At 40.8% G+C, this 26,195-nt stretch overlaps 1 protein-coding gene and 1 long non-coding RNA gene across 2 annotated transcripts in view; one reads left to right on the forward strand and one right to left on the reverse strand.

Moving 5' to 3' along the window:
* Window positions 1-26,195, reverse strand: part of zswim6 (zinc finger, SWIM-type containing 6) — a 40,589-nt gene that overhangs the window by 13,207 nt on the left and 1,187 nt on the right. The window contains exons 2-5 of the mRNA XM_061077010.1: window positions 4,246-4,602; window positions 2,578-2,726; window positions 2,310-2,460; window positions 612-791 (exon numbers count right to left, since the gene is read on the reverse strand). Of these exons, the coding sequence (XP_060932993.1) occupies window positions 612-791; window positions 2,310-2,460; window positions 2,578-2,726; window positions 4,246-4,602 (837 nt within the window). The remainder of the gene's footprint in view (window positions 1-611; window positions 792-2,309; window positions 2,461-2,577; window positions 2,727-4,245; window positions 4,603-26,195) is intronic.
* On the forward strand, window positions 13,626-18,424 carry LOC133009503 (uncharacterized). The gene is made up of 3 exons (XR_009680545.1): window positions 13,626-13,686; window positions 17,989-18,060; window positions 18,147-18,424. It is a non-coding gene; the product is annotated as an uncharacterized LOC133009503 (long non-coding RNA).

Here is a 26,195-nt window from a genome sequence, read left to right on the forward strand (position 1 = left end):
ATTGGGCAAAATAAATGGTGCCAATTTGATCAAAATGCAAACAAATAATTCTCATATATATCAGTATCCATATAAAAACTTTAACAAATAAGAGGATGATAATGCCCAAAATACGAGACAAACATCTTGACACGAGTAAGGCTCAGCATGATACTGACTTGAAAACTGCTGTTGTAGCAGAATTGAAAATGTTAATAACATCACAAAAGCAGGGCGGTTGCAGACAGAAGGGCAGCAGTAGTAACACCATCTGCCCTCTCGTTCGGAACATCTTCATGATTAACTAATAAAAAAACGTGTCTGGATTTTTTCAGTGCAACCACACGCAGTATTACAGGCCAGAAAAACTGTATTATTAGGGTCATTCTATTAGCTCGGTACAAAGGTAATACAACTCCTAGGCACAAGATTGATAGAACGAGACTTGATTAAAAGAGAGGGGGGAGGGGGAAGAGAGAAGACTCAACAGTGTTAATACAACAGCTGAACAGAAGAGGTGGCACAGACTGAAATGTACGGATAAGAAAAGAAGAGATGTGGGAGAGGATTTCAGGGGAAAACAACAAATAAAAGAAAGGAGAAATCTCGGCCTCAGCCAGGTGCCATCTCACCTGGGTTGCCGAGAAGGCCCTGGGGCAGAGCGTTGGTCAGATTGGTCAGCTCGCTGCCATGGTTACCATCCTCCAAGGGACAGACGTCCACACTGTTCCACCTGCGAAGCTGTCGAAGCCAGAATCCCTTCTGCTCGGTTTTACAGTGGGGGTTCAACACAATGCACATCCACAGAGCCCCTGCACAGAAACACACACACACACACACACACACACACTCTGCTGTTATCCTGCCTCAGAACACGGCTCCATATGAATACTCTTGGGCCTTATTTGTTCTGTGCAACCCATTATACCATCCTCATATCACACCACAATTTCTTTGTTTGTACAATATACAGGACATTTCTCCCAACTTTTGGTTCAGCATTTCTTACGTGTAATACTAGCAAATAACTAAAAAAAGGAGCAAATACATTTGATAGAAACAGAAATCAACCATTTATAATTTTTCTCTAAACTACTCCAGAGCAGTTGAGATAACATGGACTGAACAGATGTTGCTGAAAACTTTTCCCAAACATCTGTATTTTCACTAAATTTCAACTCAACTTTCTGTTCACCAGATGTAGAGTTGGATAACGCAGCGCTGATCAACAGCTCATGATTGTTTTTAAATATATTGATTTATTTGCTGGTATTTTCTCCATTAGTCGATCTAATTGTTGCTGCGACTAACTGCACTGCCGGCTGAGCACACGAGGACACTGGGTACAGGCCGGAGGATAAAGGCACAATGTTGAGGGACAAATAAAGGATGACAGATGACAAAATGAAACGGGAGAAGAAAAGAAAAAGGAGGTGAAGTGAATGAGGGGGGGGGGGGGGTAAGGAAAGACACGGAGGAGAGGTGGGGAGGAAGCGAATGGGGGAAGGAGAATGAGAAACGGGGGGAGGGGACAGGAGAAGAGAGGCTATATCCTCCGTCTCTTTGTTAAGGCTGCACCAAGGACAACGACGAGGAGGGAATAACAGAAGAGACTCGAGAGTGACGAAATGCAAAGCAACTATCTGAGGGGGGGGGCCGGGTTTACTGGGAAAATAAAAATAAAAAACACAGAGGGGAAAGGTGGCGGGGGGGAGGGAGTTTCAAGATTTATTGAGCATTGTTATATATTTTGAATATAAATGTGAATTGGCAGCCTGCAGATGAGCATACACCCCGGTTACTAGTACACTTTTATATAAAAATCATTTACAATACACTAATAAAGATTTATACCGTGGGTTTTTGGCTTGTAACCTAAAATGTTTGGAATTTTAAGTCGTGGCAGTTTTTAGCAGCCGGAGATTGAATCTTTCCTTTTCTACAAGTGATATGGCTCATACCTGATTTCAGTACAAAGCAGCCACGCACAGAATGTTAACAGGTTGTCAAACTACATTTTCTACAGAAAAGAACCTTGATCTTGAACCTCACCCTGATTATATTTGTGGTCTTTTTTTGCCAAGTGCAAAGATATTTCTACAGCTCTTTTCATCCTAAATTGCAATTGTTGTTGAAGAAATATGGATTGTTCTGTAATTTAAATCATATTTCAGGGGAAATTTGAATATTTCTGTTTTTTTAAAAAAGGGAAAATATCAGTATATACTTTCGATACTATCACTCTCTCTAAACCCACAGCAAACTATGTTGTATTCCTATAGTGTGAGTTTGTGTGTGTGTGTGTGTGTGCGCTTGCTTTCACACCATACCTAGTTCATCCCACAGCTGCCTGTACTTGTCAGTCATGGTGGTCCCCTGTTGCCTCCACAGCACCAGTCTGGGGTCGCCCATGAACTGCTCTGTGATCAGCGTTAACATGCGGGCGCCATTGGAGTCCCTCATCTTCAGCATCTCTCTCACCTACACAGACGGGGGGGGGGGGGGGACATTGTGGGTAAAGGTCACCTGCCACAGAGGTGTATGTGATGCTTGCTGGGCTGAGGGCCGAGCGCAGTTATCCGCTCTGGGAATCGTTACCTTGCTGAACAGTAAGTTGAGCTGCTTTCCCGAGCCATGGTACCCGCCCTGGGAGAGAAAGAGCTTCACCTGCTCCTGAACCTGCTCCTCGTCCAGATGCCAGCAGTTCTCATCGTCCACACTGGCCCCTGCCGTCGGATCTGGAGCTCCTGCACCAAGTGACGGAAATCAGACAGCAAATTATTACGGAGGCAAAACAACATCACAATCAAATGACCCTGATTTTCATCGATCAGTTTACTACAGTCAGTGACGGGAGAAGGGTTTAGAAAAGGAGGCAGAGTTGTTGATTATCATCAAAACCACAGAGTTAAGAATAAGGGTGATAATTATTATACAGCTTACTTCTTTAGTATAAAGTGAGCATGTTTGTTTTTAGTCTGATTTACACCTTATTATGAATATGTGATGCAAATAAAAAAAATTGTCAAATTGCTTGAGTAATTAATATTTAATCAATTATAAAGAAAAAGTCCCATATTTACTTTACTTGACTAGAGGTACTCATACAGAAATCCCTCATGTAAATGTCTCTGTGGCGATCAACACGTTTAACTTTAATAATAATAATTTAATAATTATCATTCACTCAACATAATCACATCATAAATTATATTCTGTGTTATTAATAGTCTCCAAAGTTCCTTAACTTATGTAATAAATGCAGTGGAGGAGAAATATAAAGAAGCAGATGTAAATACTCAAGTACAAGTAACTATAAAAGTGTCTTGTTGGGAAAGTGTGGACACGACCATGTCTGCATCAGTATATGATGTAGCTCCCTGTTTGCACTAATGCTTTGATGCAGTGCTGGTTAAGCTTTAAACACAACACCATGAATTCTGCAGCAATGACTGGTCTCCATTAGTGAAGAATACATCCTGTACATTTCATGAATCTAATATGTGTCACTGTGGAGGATAACATCCATAAGACAAAACAGCTTCTGATATTTTCCACAGTCAACATAAAAGCAGTCAAACTGCAACCTAAGGCAGGATACAAGGAAACCAGGAGGCTGCAAAGCTAAACATCTTCAGACCGACTTTACAGTTGCATCTGTGTAATTTAGCAACTGTATATTATCAGATTAAATCATTTACGTCGCTGACAGAAACATGTGCACATGCGATTAAACATGAAAGAGGAATATTACAGGGACTGTAAAACAAAGTGCTTCATAAAATACATGAGGTGCTACATGGTCCCCACTTTTTCAAAGGGCTGTTTCAGGGTTAACTTGCTTTTAAGGTAAGGGTAAGATTAAGGTTTAGGTTAGACATTCAGCTGTGATAGTTAAGGTTAGGGTGGGGGGTGGAGGGAATGCATTGTGTCAATGAGTGTCCTCTCAAAAGAGAGACGTGTATGTGCGTGTGTGTGTGTGTGTGTGTGTGTGTGTGTGTGTGTGTGTGTGTGTGTGTGTGTGTGTGTGTGTGTGTGTGTGTGTGTGTCCTAAACAGCTTGTTTTCCCTGAGTTCTCTCTCAGGACAGCAGCCTGCAGCTGGACTACCACTGGTGTGAGACGGAGGAAATCTAACACAGGCACCTGCATTTGCTGCTGAGAGATTTTGTGCTTGTGCTGCTCTTGCACATCAAAGCTCTAGCGAAACCGGTTATTTCATTGAAATCACCAAAAAAAACAGCCATTAATACAGAACCTCCACTCACCGTGAACCTGGTTGATCTCGGAGTTCTGCGACAGTATTTCATCTGCCAGCTTCTGTGCCGTCGGCAGCACCTCCGTGTGATGCACTGTGATCAGGTACTGAACAAACTTCTGCAGCTGATCTCTGTTCATTTGGAAAAGCGTCTCTGAGATGGGCAGGCGCAGTTTGACCTGCTCTGGCTTTCGTACTCGATACAGCGACAGTGCCACGACGTGGGCGCAGTAGAAGATGTCCTTGTTGCCGCAGCTGCATGTTACTGCTGTGATTTTGCAACGATCGAAGCTGACGCTCACGTTGCAGACCAGCTCGGGCTCCGAGGCCGTGGCAGGCTCCCTTACTGTGCCGCTGAGGTGAAAGCCTGCACAGAAACAGAGAAAATAATCAGTGTTAATCTTTAAATATACACTGTTCAATGCATGGTACAACTTGGCCTTGAAACAATACTTTGGTTTGGTCTGCACCAGATTCAATCTTCTCAGAACTTTGAGAAGTTGGACATGGTTTTAAAACTCCAACTCTTCAGTTTCTTTCTGTGCAAAGTATTTTAGGATTTCCATGTATCACAGCAACAGCTGTCAACACACAGTTGGTCCAGACTTGTGGCCTTATGTTCCCTTGTTTATGCCAAAATAATAAACACAAAAAAGAATCCTAACATTTCTACCATGTTTGTGCCTCTAGAACTTGGGTGCAGTATCTCTTTCATTCACTCTGACTATGTGCTTGAAAAATTCAAAGAATTGCTTTTCAACGCAGACCAGGGTAATGACTGTAATCAAAAGGGTGGAAGAACGGTTAACTGTTTATTGAAGGTGTCGAGAAACTCGTTATTTCTCTTCAGTCAGTGACTACCCACAAGCTGTGACGGTATTCAAATTAAAAAGTTACACATAATGAAATCAACATTGGTCACTTTATCTGACAAAAGCAACTGTCAGTACCCGTGTGGTTCAACCTGACATTCATCCAGTCAGGAAAGAGCTGGCAGGGAGAAAACTGTAAAAGCGAGACAGAAGCCAGGAGAGGGCAGGGACCCAAATATTCTCATTTCCTGTTCATTTCCCTTCCACAACACCTCCGGTGCTTACCTTACCCTGAACACCTCCTCCCGCTCCCAGGACTGACAGGATCATTTCACCGCATAATACAGAGAACATACTACCCTCTCACAAGTCAAAAACCTGTAGGTCTGTGTGTGTGTAGGAGAAACAGATTTGAATGTGGGTGTGTCTTGAACTTGTATTTCTCGAAGAGTCCGTGTTTGGGATTTCTGACATGAAAATAAACCCAAGGGCAAGTGTACCCACATTTTCTGTTTTAACTAATAACTCATCACAAATAAATGGAATTGAAAACAGTGGTGGAAGATGGACTCCAATGAGAAAAATTTACTGAAAGTATTAAAAACTATTAAATACCACTATATATTCTACTATAAAACATGAATCTGTTAAGTATCAGCAGCTGAAAGAGTAGTGGAACATACGTTTACAGTAGAAGGAAGTAGAAATACTAGGAATGTATAAATACATCAGATTGGTATTTAAAGTAGTATTTGAGTAATTATGCTGTAAAAGTATACTATCAGTGATAGTTTATCATCTGTTTACGTACATTTAACAGGTTTTAACATTTAAAGTGTGTGTGCCGTTTCGGTTTCCAGGACATAGTTCAAACAATGTCAAGTTACTGATTCAAAGAGAATCACTCCATCAGTTATCACCTCCTAGAAGGTTTAACAAAAGCAGGTTGACATACAGTCCACAACTCACTGTTTGTCTCACAAGTCAACACACAGCGAGAACGTTTGTCCTTTGAGTTTTGACTTCCAGGAGCAGGATGTACAGTTTGATTTGCCTCGTGTTTTTCTGATTTCGGCAGGATGTTGATTATGTTGCTGATGCGTTATACAGGAGGGGTCGTTCTGTTCCATCTGTCCTCATTGAACCAAATAAGAGTAACGCCTGTCAGTATATTGCCAGTGAACAGTAACCGGACCTGCAGCCTCACACTCAACTTCTCTTGAACACAAACTAATTACTATAAACCATGAAGGAGATTCACTGCTGGACTGTTTGAGTAAGACTGCATCAGCTTTAGCTTGGTGTTCCTAATAAACTGACCACTGGCTGTACAGTTTATCGTGTGAGGAAAGTCTGACGATGTAGAAAAACCAACATGTGCACCAGACACAAGCAGCAGCATTCATCGCGGAACATTATCTGGGAGATTTGATTTCCACATTGCTCAGATGTTCTCACACATGTGACACACACCACAAAGCTGATGCATATCACTTTTGGTGGGTGGAAGAAGATTGTAAACAGAGTAGGGTTTTTTCTTTTTCTGCAAATGTGGTGGGGCTCAGTGACACCCTCAAACTGAGCAAATAAAAAAGAAACGGAACAACAACTCCACCAAATCTGAGAGAGGAACATGTTACAAACAGAGAAAACTTGTGTTTCAGTTCAGCAGACACGGCACAGTAACACACTGAAGCACACTCCACTCAACCACCAGTCCACATCCTGTCTTTTTAAATACAAACACACACACACACACACACACACACAGAAATGCATGGCACTCTCTGTTTCACAGCCCTGCCCCAGTCATGCCTGGCCCACAGCTGAACTACTGACGTAACAGAAAGAGAGAGGGTGACTCCAGGAGGAGGAGGAGGCTGGAAAAATCGGTATGCCCTCAGCTGAGTGTGAGTGCGTGTGCACATGCAGGAGTGTATGCTTGGCGGCGGGCCAAAGCCCTGAGCTCAGCATTCTGTAATGCACTTCCTCTCTGTGTGTCTGCGCTTCACAGCTTGCATAATACAGCTCTCTGTGCACCGCATAGCAACCAAACTTAACTCCTTCCCTCCCAACGCAGCATCATCTCAGGCCGGCGACACAACTGAGGGCAAAGTAACAGTTTACTCATGTGAGATATTTTGTGAAACTACCTTCACTCCACTGAATTTAGAGAGAATACTGCACTTTTTTCCTTTATTTGGAAGTTTAAAAAACTGCTTACTTTGCAAATTTTGACAATCTCTAGAAAATATATAGAGCAAATTAATTATAATGTGTTATTAGAGTTTGAGCTGTCCACTTATAATTTGCTCCATTTTAAGCAGCTGCAACATTGCAGTCATTCTGACACATGTTTGCATCAATAATCATAATCCTAAAATATGCATTATTCTATTGGACCGTTAAAATTAACCCTTAATCAGCCATTAACCATGCATAATGAGAATGTTAGGTTTTGGTACTTTAATGCTCATACTTTTGTACTGTAAAGTATTTTAAGTAAAAACGTATGCGTATTTATTGTATCTAAAATAAAGGTGGTGGAGAGAGTACTTCCTATTATTTACTTCAATAAAAGTACCAATGCACGAACACTACAGAACAAATAAATCTCTGCTTTTAACAGGATGTTAGGTTGAAAAAAAAGTATTACCATCACAATGTAGTATGATAAAAGTATGTAGGTGAATTTCTTTTATAAATGGTCAATATTACTGTCTAAATGTTTTTTAAGGAAAAAACGAAAACAATGATTCAATTATCGATGTTATTCGCTCAGTACGTTTATTTTAAACAAATGATCAATTAATCCATTGAGGATTAGTCTATAGGTATATATTATGTCCTGGCAACCTGCTATCGGTTACAAGAACATTTTTATAGCTAAAATGACTGCCTGCTGCAGGAAAGAGAAAATATTCAGGACTATGTAAAGTGAGTTTAAGACCTTCAACACCTACGTTGGCCTTTTTGGTTTTGTTGAGGAAAGTACATTAAAGTCTTTTCCAGACTTTACGAGACGTGCAGATGGTCTGCTTAACCACTCTGGAAACACTGGAAAACAAGGTTCAACGCTTCACTCAAGTTAAGCCCGTGGTAGGTGACATAAGCCGGCTCCATAGGATTCAGAGAGGAGGATGAGGGGGTGGGTTTTTTTTGTGGCTGAAAACAAAGCCGGGACGTTAGCCTGTGAAAGAGCAGTGGCCCAGCTCCCTACAGAGATCAGCCTGAGGAGACCTTCATGCCAGAGGCTGTGTGCAACATTGCTCACTGAATTCTGTGGCTGCAGGGCGTCATTCTCTGCTCTGTGGCCATAGCCTTCTTTAACAGGACTAGCACACACAAAAGGCGGACATGCCCCATCCTCCTCCTCCACTCTACATTACACACAGGCATACACCAGTCAGCCATTCAGTCAGCTCGGCCTCCAAAGCCGGCCACTCAGGCGGAAGTGAGAGCCTCTCAACCAAGGTGTGTGTGTGTGTGTGCTTTTGATGACAATGGGGAACCTAATCTCTCACCCATGGAGATGCAGGGGCACCTCTGGGGCTCTAGGAAGGTGAAGTAAACAACCAATCAATAGTCACTGTGCACTGATTACCATCTGTCCTTAATGACTGGTTTCAGATGAGCCTCCCAGTGCATTTAAATACAACTTTAGGATGGAGTATTTACTGTTACTCGTTCATGTGGGTTAGGGTCCGACTGAAAACGGACCCGACTGAAACATATTTCTGGCCATTGATTGAATCATCCATCGCTATTTGACCTGGTACCAATTATGTAAAACAGAGTTTCTGTGGTGTTCGCCAATCTGTCTGAATCATGTTCAATCATAGCGGCAGATTCTGCGTGGTAAACCTACCACTGTTATCACTGTACAAACTAAGGGGGGCTACAGGGCTTAGCGACGGGTCAGATGGGTTTGAGAGGCAGCGCTCGTGTGGTAATGTGTCAAGGGGGAGGGGGGATGTCCTGTGAGCTGGAGGATGCACCTCCATGCATTCACAGAATGAGGTCAATGAGGATTTGAGTTAACTGGGTCAATCTGTGTCCCTTAAGCTCCTTACAGTATGACCATGCTAATCAAGGAACTCTATTTATTCTGTAAACTTTTTATCAAAGAAGAATACTTATTGTGTTTTTATCTTTCAGGGTGTTCCCTCTTGCCAATTTCTTTTTTGAATGTCTTGCAACTGGTTTTATTTGATTTATTTTTAAAATGCAGATTTCAATTCACTTCGGAATTGCAGCTTCTTTCATTTTACAGACATTTGACTGCTTCTTCTTCCAACCCACTGTCCTGCTTTTGAAACCAAACTCTAGAAATAGCAAACTGCAATGAAATACTACAAGGCAGAAGGAGTCCTCTCTGACCAAGTGAACAGAAATTCCTCAGCCCTGTCAGAAAAACAAGGGGCCGCCTTTACAACGCATGAGAAATTGTGAACGGTCTCGTCAATCAGACAAGAAAACAACTTCTTCAGCACTGGCGAAGCCGCTGTTTTACAGCGTCTTTTCATTGCTGCCATTCAGGCTCCAGTGCAGGCCTGTCTGGCCTGTAGTCAGCACCGGGACGAAACAGGTCCCTGCACTTCTATGAGAATGACTCAATCTGCCAGTGAGAGGAGAGAGAGGGAGAGAGAAAGACTGGGCTTTTAAGAGCGAGCACTCCAGTAGAAACCTCTCAGTGGTTTCTATCAGAGCAGACAGCGGCAGCAGCACATGAATCGATTACAAAAACAACTATCAAAGCACTCAGAGATCCTGCACTCGCTGCTGCTTGCAACTTATATAATGTGAGCACCATGAAGGCAGGTGTCATATGAGGCAGTTGCGTTTTACATTGCCGAGTTAGTGTAGGCAGGAAATTCTAAATCCATGATTAAAAATGTGTCTTTGTTAATTGTTGTATTGGTTGGTCTGTGAAATGCTCTAAAGAAAGTTTTCAAACATCTTGTTTTGTTGGACCAACAGTCCAAAACTCAAAGTTCATCATCATGTATGACAAAGATCACGTCTGAGGATTGTTTACAACTAAACCGACCAAAACACAACATTGCAAACCAACATGACATTTAATAGAAAAAGAGAAAAGCAGCCCCACTAAATAAGCAGGAACTGGCAAATGTTTTGGATTTGTTTTTGCCCTAGAGGAAAATGTAATGCCAATTTGATTAGCAAAATGACTGCCAATTAACTTTGAATCCATATAACAATTACTGCATGCCTATGCTAATGTAATATGCAACAATGTAATTGTTTAATTAACTTAATATGGACCGTTTTATATTGGTAGAGATGAAGAGACAAGCACTTTAAACGGTCAGCGTCTACAAAGTGCCAGAGACGATGTTTATAAAAAGCTTTAGAATGGGACATTCCTGAAGTCAGATGTTAACATAAGCCCAAAAGCATGAGGATTTATTTATCAATTATTAGATTTGATGAATGCATACAAGACTGAAACAGCAGAGGAATGTAGAAATACTAGAATCTGACTGTCATCTATTGTCAACCAAAGTTTTTTCAGAACACGAAGGCAACAGTTAATTTGATGCCAAACTTTTACAAAGTCCCAGTGACCTGATGTTGCTGTTCTGTATTTCCTCCATCCTGAAAGGCTAATTCACTTCATAGAGTTGAGAAGCACTTGCTTATTTTGCTTTGCATAAGTGTGACACACCTTTCGTTGTAGCCCCAGGTTTCCTGTGGAGATGGGTCCCTACCTCTAGCACCGCACTTAACTGTAATAAACTGTAAAATTACATGAGATGATGCATCAGCATAAACAGGTATTTTTACTTTTAATGCTCTAAGACCATTTTGCTGATAATCCTTACATTTTAAATGAAGGTATTTTGCATTGTTGTGCTTTTCCTTAGGGTAAAGATTCAGAGCTGTTCCTCCATCACAGAATGCAGGGTACAATCATCTATGCACAGCGTACGGTGCATGTCGATAAAGGACAAAATTTGATTTCAAATTGAGCTCCAGAGTTTAGAATAAATGAGGAAACTAACGACAATACTTTACACGCGGCTCCCTGATCAAACCCGCTCGGCCGTGGAGGAACATAGACAGAGAAACACGTGCAATCTCGCAAAGTTTTTACGTCATTGTGCCTTTGCTGAGACTAATAACGGCCAACAGAGGTTTGTCAACAAGCTTCTAAAGGGACCGAAGAGGATCTTCCCCTCCTCGTCTTCCCTTCCATTTAAGAGCATTTGTTTGAGTGCCGTCTGTTGCCGACGTGCTCAGTGAAAGTCATTTGTTTAGCCTCTGAGGACCATCAGCAGGCCAGCCAGTGCCTCTCCTCTCCAAATGCATTTATTCCCACTCCTGAGATACACCACAGAGAGTCTCCACAGACATCCTGACTGAGCTGCACCACTACATCTAATGAGCCCAGGAACCCCATAAAGACAAATAAAAATCAAATAAAAACTTTTAAGTGTTTGCTTACATATTTGCTCTGCTGTAGGTTATTAAACCTTTTTCAAGATGCGAGCTGTGTCGGTGAATACACAGCATCTGCATTGAAGGAATAGTTTGAGGTTTTCCCACAGAGCAGGGATGGGCACGACTACGCTCACATGGCTGTACATTAAATATGAAACTGTAGAGGTAGTAAGCTTAGTTTACGATAACGACTAGAAACAGAGGAAAACAGCTATTCGAAAGATGACAAAACAATCCACCAACAAGCAACTATAAAGCTCAAAATTCAACAAATAATATCTATTTAATTTTAATCAATACTTCAGCCAAAATGTAATAATGATTTATTGTAGATAGATGAGCATATTAATGGTTAATTGTAAATCCACATTTGGAATTACAGGGGAATATGGCAAGTCAGTTACTATGAAGCTACAACAAGTAGCCAGATAGCTTAGAATAAAGGGCTGGTCTATCTCTATATAAAGCTAAATCCATTGACGAGTACCTCTAAAACTCAAAGGTTATCACATTACATCTCATTCGTTTAATCCATAGAAAGGTTAAAGTGTAACAGTGAGTGTTAATGCAAAGCTAAGCTAACTATCTCATGGTTCCAGCTTCAATTTACTTCTCTTACTGTCAGCAAGAAAGCATATTTCCATAAATGTTCTGCTGAAAAGGCGACAAGATGGTTATGAATTGAAAATGATATGTTGCTGAAGTTGGTCTGAATAAAAAAAGGAAAAACAGATTAAGTTCAGTCCTCTAAATTATTTACATCCTATCTTTGATCACATCAGCTGTAATAGTGACCTAAATAACCAGAAAGGGAAAAAGGCTAAAGATTAAAAAAAAATGCATGTGGGAACAGGCAGCACATCGGTGAAGCCGGCCAACAAAAGGCCGATGGGAGAAGTTCACTGTGGGAACAAATGCGTTGGGAAGCGTCTGGTCCGTGAGTGAATGAAGTTGGAACTGGGAGCAACCTGAATGTCCCTTCACCTCCTGTGGGAGTGTGGTGGTGCGGCCCCAGCTGTTTTCTGCATTTTATTTCCCTTTAATGTCGCCGTTTCCCTCCACTGAACTCCTTTCTCCTGAGATTACAGCCTGAACTCTTCCACAGTCTCACTGCGGCAATTTAATACATGTAGTCCTGAACTCACATTAACAGCCACAGTTGAGGCAGTTTCATCTGCTACTCCAATAGAAGATTCTTTATTTATATGCAGATGACACCATCAGTGCCGCCATGTGCACTATCCTGATTAACCAGTTGTAAGTTTAGTTAAGATAAGGAAATTGCGCTTCACAATCTCCTAAAGCCCAAGTAGATGAATTCAGATCTCTCGTCTAAAACACAAACATTTCAGCAAAAATAGCAACTGATTTCCCAGCAGTAACAGTATACAAGACCAAACAGATCGGGTATGGGTTAGCCTCTGCCAGTAAGTGTATTTTCATATCATTATTCACATATTATTTTTGCATACACTTAAATACAAGAGTCACGCCAGAGATGTCAAAGAGAGACTCATGCGGATATAGCTCCTAAATGTTCTGGCTCCTTAGCTTCTTTCCTGAACGGACAAGATATAATATAGAATTTTCATTGCCCACTTGTGTGAGGGAGGAGGATTAATATCTGTACATCTGAGTCCGACCATGATTGTTACTTGTGTCGCGTGTGTTTGAGCCACTCAGTCATGGCGAGGACGCTCAGAAACTGCGAGGCGACGTAATGAACCACATCACAGCTGAACAGGAAGGCACCTCCAGCTGGTCGATGAGATGCAGAGAGGAAAAGAGCTGGTTGGTTTGGACAGCGACAGACAGATAACGTGGGGGAACAGAAACTAAAGTAACCTTGTGTCCTGACAACGAAAGTTCAGAACGATTAAGTAGTAGTATTGTTTATTTACCAGTCCAGTCAGACCTGCTGTCTAGCAGAAAATGTTGAGCAAGCTGTTTTGTCTGTTTAACCTTAATAGAAAGTGGGCGGAGGGGGTGTAGATCTGGTTTGATGCACAGCCACAATAAGGTGCGACCTGCATCCTGTTTGGACAGCGAGGGGCCCCTCCTCCTCTGTGACGCCGTAGGAAAGTATGCTTTCCTCTCATAGGCACAGCATTATGACGAACCGCTGACAGTTAAACGGCTACTCTCAGTCACACCGAGACAAAGACAAGCCCTGGGTATGTTGATAGATTCTTTGTTCAACACACACACGCACAAATATGTACACCCACCCACACACACACACACATCAACTTGATTGGACTGTTGAATGCAGATTTTTCAGTTATGGAGCTGAAGCAAGTTGAGCAAATGTGCAGCTGAATCATAACGCAGCCATGACAACTCAGATCAGTTGATTTGTTGATTTATTGGCAACCACTTAATTGATCATTTAGGTAATTTTTGATTATGTCAGCTTCTCAAATTAGATCATTTGTAGCTTTTTTACACTTCCACCAAAGACACCTTTCCCCTCTAAACTTCACAGATGGTTTACATAACATTTTGAAGTCCAATGTGAATAATTGATCCAATATTTCACAATAAAGCAAACATGAGAGAAAAGCCTTGAAGTTTTCCTCCCCCATTAATCATCTCACGTCATATGAGATTTATTGAGGGGCCCGACTTTAAGGGTGGGAAAACGCTGGTAACTTAAAAACTATAAATCAATTACTCCTTGCATCTTTTGTACTTAAGGCATGTAGAAGCAGAGTACAGGACACGGCAGCCTCTCCTCAGTCACCGCACACAGCTCTCAACAAAGCCCCACGCGTAGACAGAGACACCTATAGGGCCTGTCCCGCACCTGAAGCATACCACACCATTCTGCCTACTACACAAAGACACCCGGCTTATATTAGCCCTTCTTGAAATGCACTGCAAGACAATGAACACACTAACTATTAAACTGTCAAAGTAACCGACAGCCTTTTCAGACATGAAGTCCGTCTGATGTTTGCACAACTGAGCCTGGACTTTCTTTGGAGGTTGCCTTTCACACATGCACAACACAGCAGGAGATTCTCAGCTTAGAGCCATCTACAAGAGAAGGTGAAGGAGGCAGGACGTATAATATAAATTCTGTTTTTGTTTACATCACAACAATACCGCCATCACCCCGTGTAACCAAAAGCTCTCTTGACATCTTCATCAGTGTCTTTTACATGTATTGCACCTCTTTTTTATCCTAGAACATTTGTATTCTTGCAGTTTTTTTACATCTGCTGCGTGTTAAAAAGGTTATAAACATGCTCCCTAACTCGTTTTGAATCCTACGGAGAATCTCCTGCGTTTGTTTCACATTGGCTAACTCTGACATTATCTGGAGGTTTTAATTAAAGTCGGGCAGATGAAACTCCACAGAATGTCTGTAGCAACCGACTATCTCATCAACTGAAGGTCTGTGCGTATCTAGAACAGCTTGAGTGGTGAAAAATAGCAAACATTGACAATTGTTATTTCCCAAATCCTAAAAGGGGATTTTTTTATATTTTCGTCTGACTAGCAGTCCAGGACGAAACAATTATTTGATTATCCGGAATTCATTACATGTCTGAAGGCAGCTTAAGAGTTACTAAGATACTTTAGAAATTGTGGTCCCGACCCTAATATGACTCCATTATGAAAAAAGTAATCAAATTACTGTTTCATGTTTCTCAATGACCATCACTCCTTGGAAACAACTACAAAATTATATGCAAAGCACATAAGGCTAGGTAAAACTAGCTGCACATCCAGCAGCTTAAATGCCTCCATCACACTAGTGCACAAGTATTTAGAATATAATAATATATTCTGCAGAACTAAAACTTTTATTTTGAAAGCAGGACATAAAACATCCCATGTTCTCTGCGTTTTCTACTCCCCTCCTTTTTAAAATTCACCAACAAGCGCACATTTGATCATCTTCCATGCACTCGCCTCCCCTCCCTGCTTTAAAATGCATTAAAGCCAAGTCTTTACAGTTCTCAGTTACATCCCGTACCGATACTGCTCATGTTCAACAGATGAAAACAATGACTCAACGTGCAGGCGCATGCCAGGCATGTGCAGAAACATCCCGGATGAGTTTGCCGGGCTTGTGAGAGCTTGTGTCAAACGTGAGGCGTGTGTGCTTTGTAGAGCAACTGGTTCTTTGAAAAAAACGATAGTTGAGCAGAATAATACAGGGTTGTTATTATCTTTATTACCATATCATCTCTTTATTATTGGACAGAGACACTCTGCTAATATTACTCATAAAGAAAATGTCACTTTACTCATCATGGAAAGTTTGACTACACACGTAAAGTAGTGGCTGGCTCTGGAGGGAGGAGAACCTGAAAGATCATTTTTATTTAAGTCTCACATAGACAATGTTAGATCACTCTACTGTTGCACAGTAGAAAAGAAAATATCTGGTTTTCTGATAAAGATGATAAAGGTCAGAGTCTGTTTACATAAGGCCAGATATAAACTACCACTCCCAAAGTGCATCTAACAAGAAACAGTGTGGAGAAAACTGATTTAAAAAATGACAGCTTACATGAATTCACCAGGATTTTGGATCAGTCTCAGATGAATACAAATCACAACTGCAGAGACAAAGCTATTAAGGTCTGCCTTAAAATTCATCTGCAACTATTTTGAGAATTTATTAATCGTTTGAGTCATTTTAAAAAAAACATGCCAAACATTACATTTTATTCCAGCTCCTAAATGATAGAATGTGTTTTTTGCTCTTATAGGCATCATAGAAATGTAAATGTATTTTTATTTTGGACTGTTAATTGGGCAAAACTTGAAATTACAAGGCATCTATATGGGCTTTGTAAAATTGTGACAGCAACATTGATTATTTTCTTATGTTTTACACAATAAATCAAGGTAATAATCTGAAGATTAATCCATGATGACAATAATGATACATTTTAGTCGTAATCTCTGCTCTTCCTTCTTCTCATCTACATGAAAGATGTTGTGGTGTTGCATTAGGGGATATGTAGGACTTAGCATGTTTTAGCTTTGACTTGTACTAAAGGTCAGGCTATCTCTGCCTCTGCTGCTTAGATTCTAACAATGTTTTTTATTTTTCTATTGCAAGTCCCCCGTCTTTATGATGGAAGTCTAAAATAACAAGATAAAATCCTTCACAATGTACAAAAGCCAAGGTTAAGTTTGCCGTCACAGAACATAAAGAGGAGCAGTAACTCATAGAGAAGCCAGAAACTTGAGATGTTCATTTTTGCTTGAGAAGTAACAAAAATGGCTTTGGTTGCTAATAATATCAAGCCCTTATGAGTACAGCTCTATCAACAATCACCAATGAGACCATGAAGTCGTGAGGAGTAAAGGAATTTGAATGTGGCGACAGAGTTGTGCAACGGTTTGCCTGGAAGTGTTTAGAAAATGGATCCATGATCAAACAGTTTCAGGACGCGTCTCGAAACCTGGTTTTACTTGTCTAAACTTTAACATGCTGTGCCCGTTGAAACTTCAAGGCACTCGCCCAAAAGCAGCAACATATCATGTGAGTCAGGGAGCTCTGCTGGAGGTTGGGGAAAGGCCTGCAGCTACAGCTGGACCAGGAGAGCAAGATTATGTGCTTGCTGATGCAGATACCAGTACAGAAGGTGAAGCATGTGAAGCAAGAAAAAAATAAACCTGAACCAGAGAGGTGATCCCTGAGTAAAGAGCTGAATGAAGTTAATGGTTACATGTCCTGTGAGAACGCTGATTAGGAAATCTAAATATGTTCAGTAAATGGATCTGCTTGTGAATTTGGCTAAGCTAACTAAGAAACAGTTCAACTCTGTCTGTAAATATGGTCTTTGTCTTGTTGTAAAGGCGCCTCTAGGGACAGGCATTTGGAATTAGCAGTAGCAAGAATGATTATGTGGTGATTAAGTGACTGAATCAAATTAAATGAAAGAAATGAGAATTTATCATCATTTTGCTTTCTGTGCTGAAAAAAGACCAGACATACAGATACTTAATTATCCAGAGCAGGTTCACATGCAGGAGGGAAAGCTACAGTATCTCAAGCCCAAGTTGAATGCTCTGTGCTTCAGGCCTCCGTGGGACAGTTGACTGACATTCGCAGTACAAGCGTTGAAACAAGTCAACATGCTGGTTGTTAGCTGTTAGCAGCTTAAGACGGTTCTCCAAATACAGTGGATTTCTTTAACTGCAATGATGTATGTGTTTCTGCTGTCTGAGGAGGAGAGGGCAGAGGACCATCAGTCTTCATTAAACATGGTCTGGCGGTGAGCTATAAGGTAACAGCCTCTGATGGATGGCACCTTTAAGTTCCCATTAAAAGGTGAGCATTGCTCATAAGCAGCTTCTGATTAAACACTGGGGCTGGGAGCAGTGAGCCTTCTGCTGCACATAGACAAAAGCTTGTGCTTCTCTCTCAGGCTGCAACACTCAGCACAGGCCCTTCAGCAAACACCTTTATTTTCGTGTCCTCTCCCTCTGTCTCTCTGTGCCCACAGCTTACTTTTCATTAGAAAATAAAGAAAAAACACCAGGAAAAGGACATTTGGCGATGATGACCTCAGAAAATCGTGAGTAGCACCAATATGTAACATGATGAAATGCTTATGAAATGCTTGCAGCACTTCACCTGTTTACTGAAGTGCTCTGTTTGCAGAGGTCTGAGGGCGCTCTTCTTCAGAGACCACCCCATGAGGTCCAGATTGCCCGATGAGGTGAGGACAGGGGCAGGCTTTGACTTGCTGAGACGGTTCAGTTTTTATAAAACTCTCCAAATGCCCCCAAGAAAAGAGACTGCTTTGACGAACCCTGAGAGGCAAAGGTCAGTCTTATATTGAGAGAATACGTGGATTAGTCAATCAGTTGTTCATCCACGAAATAATCAGCGGCTATGTTTGAAACCAGAAATCAGTCTCTTCTGTCATTTTCCAATATTCCTTCGGCTCCAGTTTCTCAGTTGTGGGAATATGTTGCTTTACTTTGTCTAATGTGATAGTTAACATGAATATGCCTGCAACAAAAAATAATTTTCATTATTAGTTAAATTGACAATTATATTCTTGAGTAAATTGATTAGTCTATAAATTGTTTTGTCTGTAAAACTGCATAAAGTAGTAAAACAAAATGTCAAACTATCACTTGATTATCTAAATGTGAGAGTATTTTACAAACTATTAATCAAGAAAATAATTAGCAGATCAATCATAAATGAAAACAATAGTTGTTCACGCTATCAGCAGCATTCGATGGACAGGTGGTGTTGGACAAGCTATGTGCCAATGAGAACAAAACAGGATTTATCGAGTCGATTATAGGTAGGCGGAGGAAAACTAGTCCCTCCCCTCCTCCAACCACCCACCCACCTCTCTGCTCCGCCACCCCTCCTCTCCCTCCAGTTGAAGGTTAATGGGGACGCAGCAGAGGAATACAGATCAGGGAGACATGGATGGATGTGGACAGAAAGAAACCATATGGGAGCAGGTTTGGTGGGAGACTAACTACAGCCCGACCCTTAAAGAATACAAACTTGGTCATTGGTGGTTGTTTGTTACCTTCAACAAATCAAACACGGACTATATCCAACTAACACAGACTGTGTGTTGCACAGCCTATACGTCCTATTCCCCAGTACCATAGAGCTCCATTGTACAAACAAGTGTAACAGTGACACTGGGAGACGTTTCCCTTCATCAAGGCTGCAACCAACTGCAGCTAACAAATGTGCTGACTGTTGAAAAGGTTTTTACTTCTAGGTGCTGTTCGGATTGAGACCAAAACCCAACGGTTTTCAACACATTTATCGTACACACAAAGGGTCTTGAAACATTTTGGCATTTTTGCTTGATGAATGAAGGAAGCTATCAATTATCAATTCAATCAAATAATTGTCAATGCTGTAATCATAATGAACAAAAATACCATGTCTTTGCACCCCCGTGCCACAAGTGTGCTGCTGTCCCAGATACTTACTAGAGAACCAAATGTGGATTAATCTGTCACTGAAAATGGTCCCCTGAAAACTTTCAGAAATGCAGAAATGAAAAAGAAAAATCATCTAAATTCCATGTGGTGTCCGTCGCTGACCTGGAAAATACCTGGGAAGAACTCCAAGACTTCAACCAGCAACAACAGGAAAATTGATTCAGCTGAAGGACATATACACAACTAGTGCCTCTGTTACAATCTCCCTTTCTTCGCTTTTAATTTTATTCAAGTATGCTCAATGTAGTGTAAAACCATACTTCAAAGTGGCAGGGTTAGCCAGGGGCTGGCCTCATGCAGGCATTTGCATCAAAGCAATCGCCCGATGTTGCTCCAATAAAATTCGATCTTGCAGAGCAGAAGCATATTGAGGTGCTATGCATACACCATTAATGCTGATCAACCGCCTAAAAGCCTGAGCACGTTGTCTGTGTGCACGTGCACACGTCCCCTCAGCATTCCTGCATTCCTCCTGCCGATTCATTGATTCTTCATAAAATTGCAGATGAGAGAGCTAGCCGGCAGTAATCAGTGTATACAAGACGCCTGGGGCTACATGTAAGCATCAGTGTGTGTGTGTGTGTGTGTGTGTGTGTGTGTACAAATTAGTGCTTTGATATGTTTAAAACATCAGTAGAAGCTGCCCATATGAAATGTTGGTATTGATAGAGGAACTTAATGTTTGTTTCTCACAGAATTGTAATAATAATTTCCTTATACTCAATATCACATCTTTCCATTGGTTGTTTTGACCAACCAACTGTCCTAACCCCAAAAATATTAACTTTTTAATGATATAATGGAGAAAAGTAGCAAATCCTTGCATTTTAGAAGCTGGAACCAGACTTTGATATTTTGTCTGAAAAAGGGACGTATGATTGATAATCTTTAAGCATGGAAAAAATCTTCATTTTATCCACATAACACAAAATAGTAAAAAGAAAAACTCAACTTTAAAAGTGCCCAAACCGTCTGTTTTTCCTGAACAACAATCCTAAATCTGAAGAAAACCAAGAACAATAAGAATGTCCTAATATCTGGGAAGCTGGAACCATGCAGACAACATCCTGCATTTTAACTTGATTCTAAATAAAGTTATCAATTACATTTTCTGTTTCAATAACCGAGACCATATCATATCATTTAACTGAGTAATTCTGAATAGAATGACTCCGACCAGCCAAGATAAAACAAGTAGCCGTGTGTCAAGAGGGATTTCTTCTTCTCTGGATGAGGTTTTAGTATGACATATCTGACTATTTTGCAAATCCTGCCCCTCACTGGTCCCCGCAACAAACTCAAAACACCACCTAACTCTTTTTTTGACTCTTATGTCAAGAGCTGAAACTATAGCAACAAATCATCATTTCCATTTTATGCTAGTTAATACTTCTCCTCTTTCACTGTTCAGATGTAAATATAGAGTTTATACTTCATTTATCCGTTAGCTGGATTTACTTTTAAGATTACAATTTCACATAACAAAACATAAAAAAGCACAGTCAAATCTGAACCAGTATTTGCTTATCGTTGTGCCTTGAGGTTCCTTATCATGTTTCAGACGTCCCTGAGTTGGCAGCAGCTGCACCGAAAATACACATTTGCGCATCAGAACTTTGTTTTCTCCTCCTTCCTCTCGTGTTAATCATCTGTTGAGCCCTCAGATTTATCTGGTGACCCTTTGGAAGGGCTCCACCCCTTGGTTGCGACCCACTGGGTGGACAGCGTGAACTGCGTATAAAGTACTTTATACTGCCTTCATCTAGCAGCAGTAAAATTCTAATTGCACACTGATACATCAGTATGATCTAATGTCAAATATAATCAAATAGCAGTCACAGAGGAGATTTTACTACCAGAGGAGTTGTTTCACTTTTGATACTTTAATCACACTTCTCACTTAATAAAGATTTTGAGTGGAGGACTCATTCATTCATACTTTTACGGTTTAGTATTTCTTCCCACTGACAGCCAGGAGGTCGTAATGCTGACTGCAGAGGGAGTTAACACTTGTCTTTGGACGCCGCACCTCATTGGACGATCACTGAGCCGCAAAGTCCTTTAACGGAGCAGAACAGGTGAAGTTTTGCCTGGAATCTGGTTGGTCTCATTCCAGTGATGACAGAAGTGCACCAGAGAGACCTGGTGAGATTTCACTGTGTGGTGAAACTATGCAACGCTCCCGGCAAACCCAACCTCACATCTTACAACAGAGACAGAGTGGGGCACTTCTTGAATATCACATGATGGGACGTGAGGAAAACTACAGATACATTAGATCTTGGTGGACGTGCCGCAGACTACCACTCCCTGTCATCCCTCTGTGTGTGTGAAGCAACAGGCCAGTGACAGACCTGAACACAGGGTCTCACATTCTGCACTACAGTGAACAAAAGGCTTGTAATATTGATGTTAACTCAGTTAAAACCATTTCAGGGGCAGGAGAGATTTAACTGATAAACACACACAATCTGATTATTTTCCCATATTTGTTTGCATTCATCAAACTGGCACCTTCTGGCAGGTTTCATGGTGGACAGTAGAAATATAACTATCTGTCTGATGTCAATTTGCTCAGATATGACTGAGTTTTTTCAAACCATGAATTGAGCCTCTTTAAGATGTGCACTTAAGATACTGAAAATAAATTCAGCTCCATTTTTCACACTAAAAGGACCAACTATTCTCCAGTTTGACCTTAGAATATGCCAACTTTCTCTGTTTAATCATAGCAAGCAGAAAATATATTTGCATTCTGGTCTGTTTGTTGAAAGAATTGACACATTTTAATGCCACCGGTCAATTATAATGGACATTTTTCACAGTTTTTAAATTCATAAAATAGAAAATATTTAGCAGATTAATCTATAAGGAATATATTTCACGTTAGAGCCCTTAATAGATTTACCTTTGAAAGAAAATCAACGTTTTCTAAATGTTGTATTGTGTTCACATTAGAGCTCAACCTGCAACTATTTGGGTAATTTATTAAATTATATTCACATTCAAGCAATAAAAATGCTACGCTACGGCCTCTGTAATGGTTCTAAATGTAATTACTCATTCTTCTATAATTATAAACTATGCATCTTGGACTAAACAAAGACGTTTGAAGATCATCTCAGACTCTGGGAAAGTGTTTGACATCATTAAACCAAATGATTGATCCAACGACAGAAAAAATGAGCAGATGAATTGATATCGAAAATAATCCTTAGTTGCAACCGTCCTCCGTCTCTTGAGGTGCTTTCACTGCGGTTCAGGGAAAGAGAAGGAGGGGGAGGATTTCATCGACTACAAACACAGAAGATTAGCAGCATTGATATTCTAGTGACTCTTCACCTGATACAGCAGATGGAAGAACAGATGAAGCATCAGATAAAGTGTGAAAAAGCTTGAACTTGACCTCATGTAGAGCGCTGGCAGGTAAAATGTGACCTAATGACCGAGGAACTTGGGTAACAAACACATTACAGCATTTCCCACCACATATAGAAACCATGTATTTCAATGCTACGGTAAATGTGAGAGTGTACATTACTTTACATCTCTGCCCCCTCTGTTATGAAGTTGTTTTGTCTGAACGCATGCAACTTCTCCTACTGAAATAACCATGCTCAGTGCACATAAACACTGCAGCCTATACTTCAACTTGCCGCTGAAGCCTATACTTCAGCTCAAACCTACACATCAACATCCTTACGCAGAGATGGACTTCTGTCATCGAGGACTGAGATACAGACTCTTTCTGCAGTGTGAGAAAGTGGTTCTTAACCTTTTTAGTTACACAGTAAACACAAATTGTCAGAATTATAAATAGTAAGACCTCTAATAGTGACCGCAACACTATAGACTCCTGTCTTACATCCAGGACAACGAGTAATATTATACAATGTACATCATAATTTTGAGGACATGCTGTTTTTCTTTGATTTCAATGATTTAATTAATGATGTGGGAGGTTCTGGACTCATCATTCGGAGAAGGAAACAGTATGTAGCTATAGAAAGAATTAACAACAGATGTCAAAAAAGTTATTCATTAAATCTTAGGGACAGATCAAATTAAGGTTGTCTCTATTCAACATGTCAGTGGAGGACATTTTGTGATGGTATAGTTGGAAGAAGTCTTTTGTGCTGAATGTATCCTTGTACCTCAGACAGTGTTGTGGTGGTTAAAAGCTGCTAAGCTCGAATTATTGCATAAAGCCAATTATAATATGCTCTGTTTATCTTTTCCGTGACATCAAGGGATCTTGGCACCAGTTTCTGCAAACAGAGATTTCTGCTTTATGACCCTCAAGTGCAATCTGAATTAGATGAAAGCTGCTTCTCTGCATGAATCTCACAGCGAGGACTTAAAAATAATATGGATGCTGTTGAATAAGTTTGAATAAAGTGCTGTCTGTCTGAGCTTTGTTTGGTGACGATCTGGTTTGGTTTGGACGCTGTAGAACTCCTTTGTTTTTTTTACTTACACAGTCTCTTTTTGAACCTAAATTAATTGCACCCTGAAGTTCACACGTTTTTCTCCACCCTGTCTTTTATGAGCCATGAATATTTTACTGCCTCAGCTACAGGATTTGATTGCATATACAAAATAAAAACAGAATAATGTAATCTCACTTTATTAATTATTCAGTGAAATTTGATGTGTAAGGTCCTTGACCTAGAAGTCTTACTTTCAATTAAAAGTTACAGCCAATTAAACCACTGATGCCAACCATTTATGTCCAGTTATAAGGGAATAATGAAATGTTCAGCAACAGATAAAACTGCAAAACCAAAACTTGACCTTTTTTCTGACTCTTTTCTTTTTCTTTTTAACCCAAAAGACTCGCTTTACTATCAAGACAAAGAAATTAAGCTTTTCTCACATTTAAAAAGCTGGAAACATTAAATTATTTGAAATTTTTGGTATGAAAAAAAAATTCGCCAGAAAGCCAACTATTGGACAAATATCTCTGCAACAAATAAATACTTTTGTTATTGTTTGGTTTGGGTGGAAGCTCTTGGCTCAATTACATCGCCAACAACCATGACACTGGCTCCAACCATGGGAATGAAGAAGCCCTCAAGTCTAAACTCAAGAAGCTGCAGCATTTTCTCTTGCAGAGGAAAAAATAGCTTCCTTTATCTCTGCGCTGATTAACAGCGCGGGTTTGCTGTGGACAGTCCACACGGCCAATGTGTGCCAATTCATTTCCTCAAGGTCTGCAGCGAGAAAACCTCCCTGCTCTGGTACAGCCCACACGTGGGGAGATTACATCTTTTATTTATCACTCCTTGGCTCTATTTTTCCAGCAAATTCCAGGATGGAGTGCAATCAGCCAAGAAACCCTCCCTGTGTGCATGCGTGTGTGTGTGTGTGTCTGTGTGTGTACTACTGTTATTCCTCTTTGTAAGCATGCCCACCCCCCTCATTTTGTGGAATAACAACCCAGATTCAGTTTCTTCCCAACAGAAACATTTCCCAATATGTCGGAATATATTAAAGGCCTCTCTCTTTGGCAGGACAGGGGTTTGTGTGTGTGTGTGTGTGTTTCCCCTGTGGCCCTTCAGTGAGTACACAAAGCCCACATGAACCTCCTGCATTTAAAAGTGGTTGGAAAGAGGGGCGGGTCATGCAGAAACTCATGTGCTCAGATTGCATTACCATTCAAATTAACCATGCAGAGAGTAATGGGATTACAGTCCTCTCTGGGAAGGTGTCCCCGAGCCCGCTGAACTCACAGGTGACAGACTGCAACACGGTCAAAGACTCCCGGCTGACCACGCACTGATAAAGGCTCCAAACTCGAGCCTGTCTTCATTAAAGTGAGCTATCTCTTCAATTCAACACCACATCTGCTTCTCTCGCTGCCAAGCACACTCTGTGTTTTTTTTCTCTTTCTCTTTTCAATTATAGATACACACACAAGAAAACCTGAACCAATTGGCTGCAGCCTGGCGTGAATCGTGGCCCATTTAAAAGAACCGTCGAGCTCAATACGCTTCCTCCTTCCAAATCTCCTCTACTTAACAAGGGAGTGAAAAGATGCTTTTGTTTGCCTTCCTATTGGAGGCAACAGGAAGCTTGAAAGACACAAATGAACATGAAAATAGGAACAAAGTGCCAAATTCACAATAGGAATGCTGGGTATTTGATATGTGTGCCGAGTGATTAAAATCTCAAAGAGGACTGTGCTCTTTTAAAAGCACAGAAAAATAGGGGATGGAGAAGGGGGGGTGGGGGCTGCAACTAAATGACATTGAATCAAATGTCGCTGAGTCACTGATTCATGTTGTTGGTGTTGTAAAAGTTGAACTGTCAACTCAGCACACAAGTGTCTGTTCCATGTCCATCCACGCCTGCTATCAGAAAGGGTTGTAACCATGGAGACGTGCCAACTCTGATGGTCTGCTCCCAATTTAGCCTCTGGAAAAACCAAGTGAATTCAGTCCTGTTACTGTTATTCTGGACTAAAAAAAACACAACATTCCACTAATAACATACTGGAGCTCCACTTGGTCTAAATATATTACAACAATAACGCGAGACTCCATATTTGATTCCTCTTCATTTCAGCAGCTCACATTTATTAGCTTCTAGCAGCAGAGCACAACAGATCCAACTCCAGGCAGGCAGACAAAACACACAATGTGCCCATACAATTATCATTCAGCAGCACCCGGCCGTGCCACACAGAGCAGCTCATTCAAAACGAATGTGTGTCAGTTGAGAC

The sequence above is a fragment of the Limanda limanda genome, chromosome 1 (assembly GCF_963576545.1).
Source record: "Limanda limanda chromosome 1, fLimLim1.1, whole genome shotgun sequence".
Lineage (NCBI taxonomy): Eukaryota > Metazoa > Chordata > Actinopteri > Pleuronectiformes > Pleuronectidae > Limanda > Limanda limanda.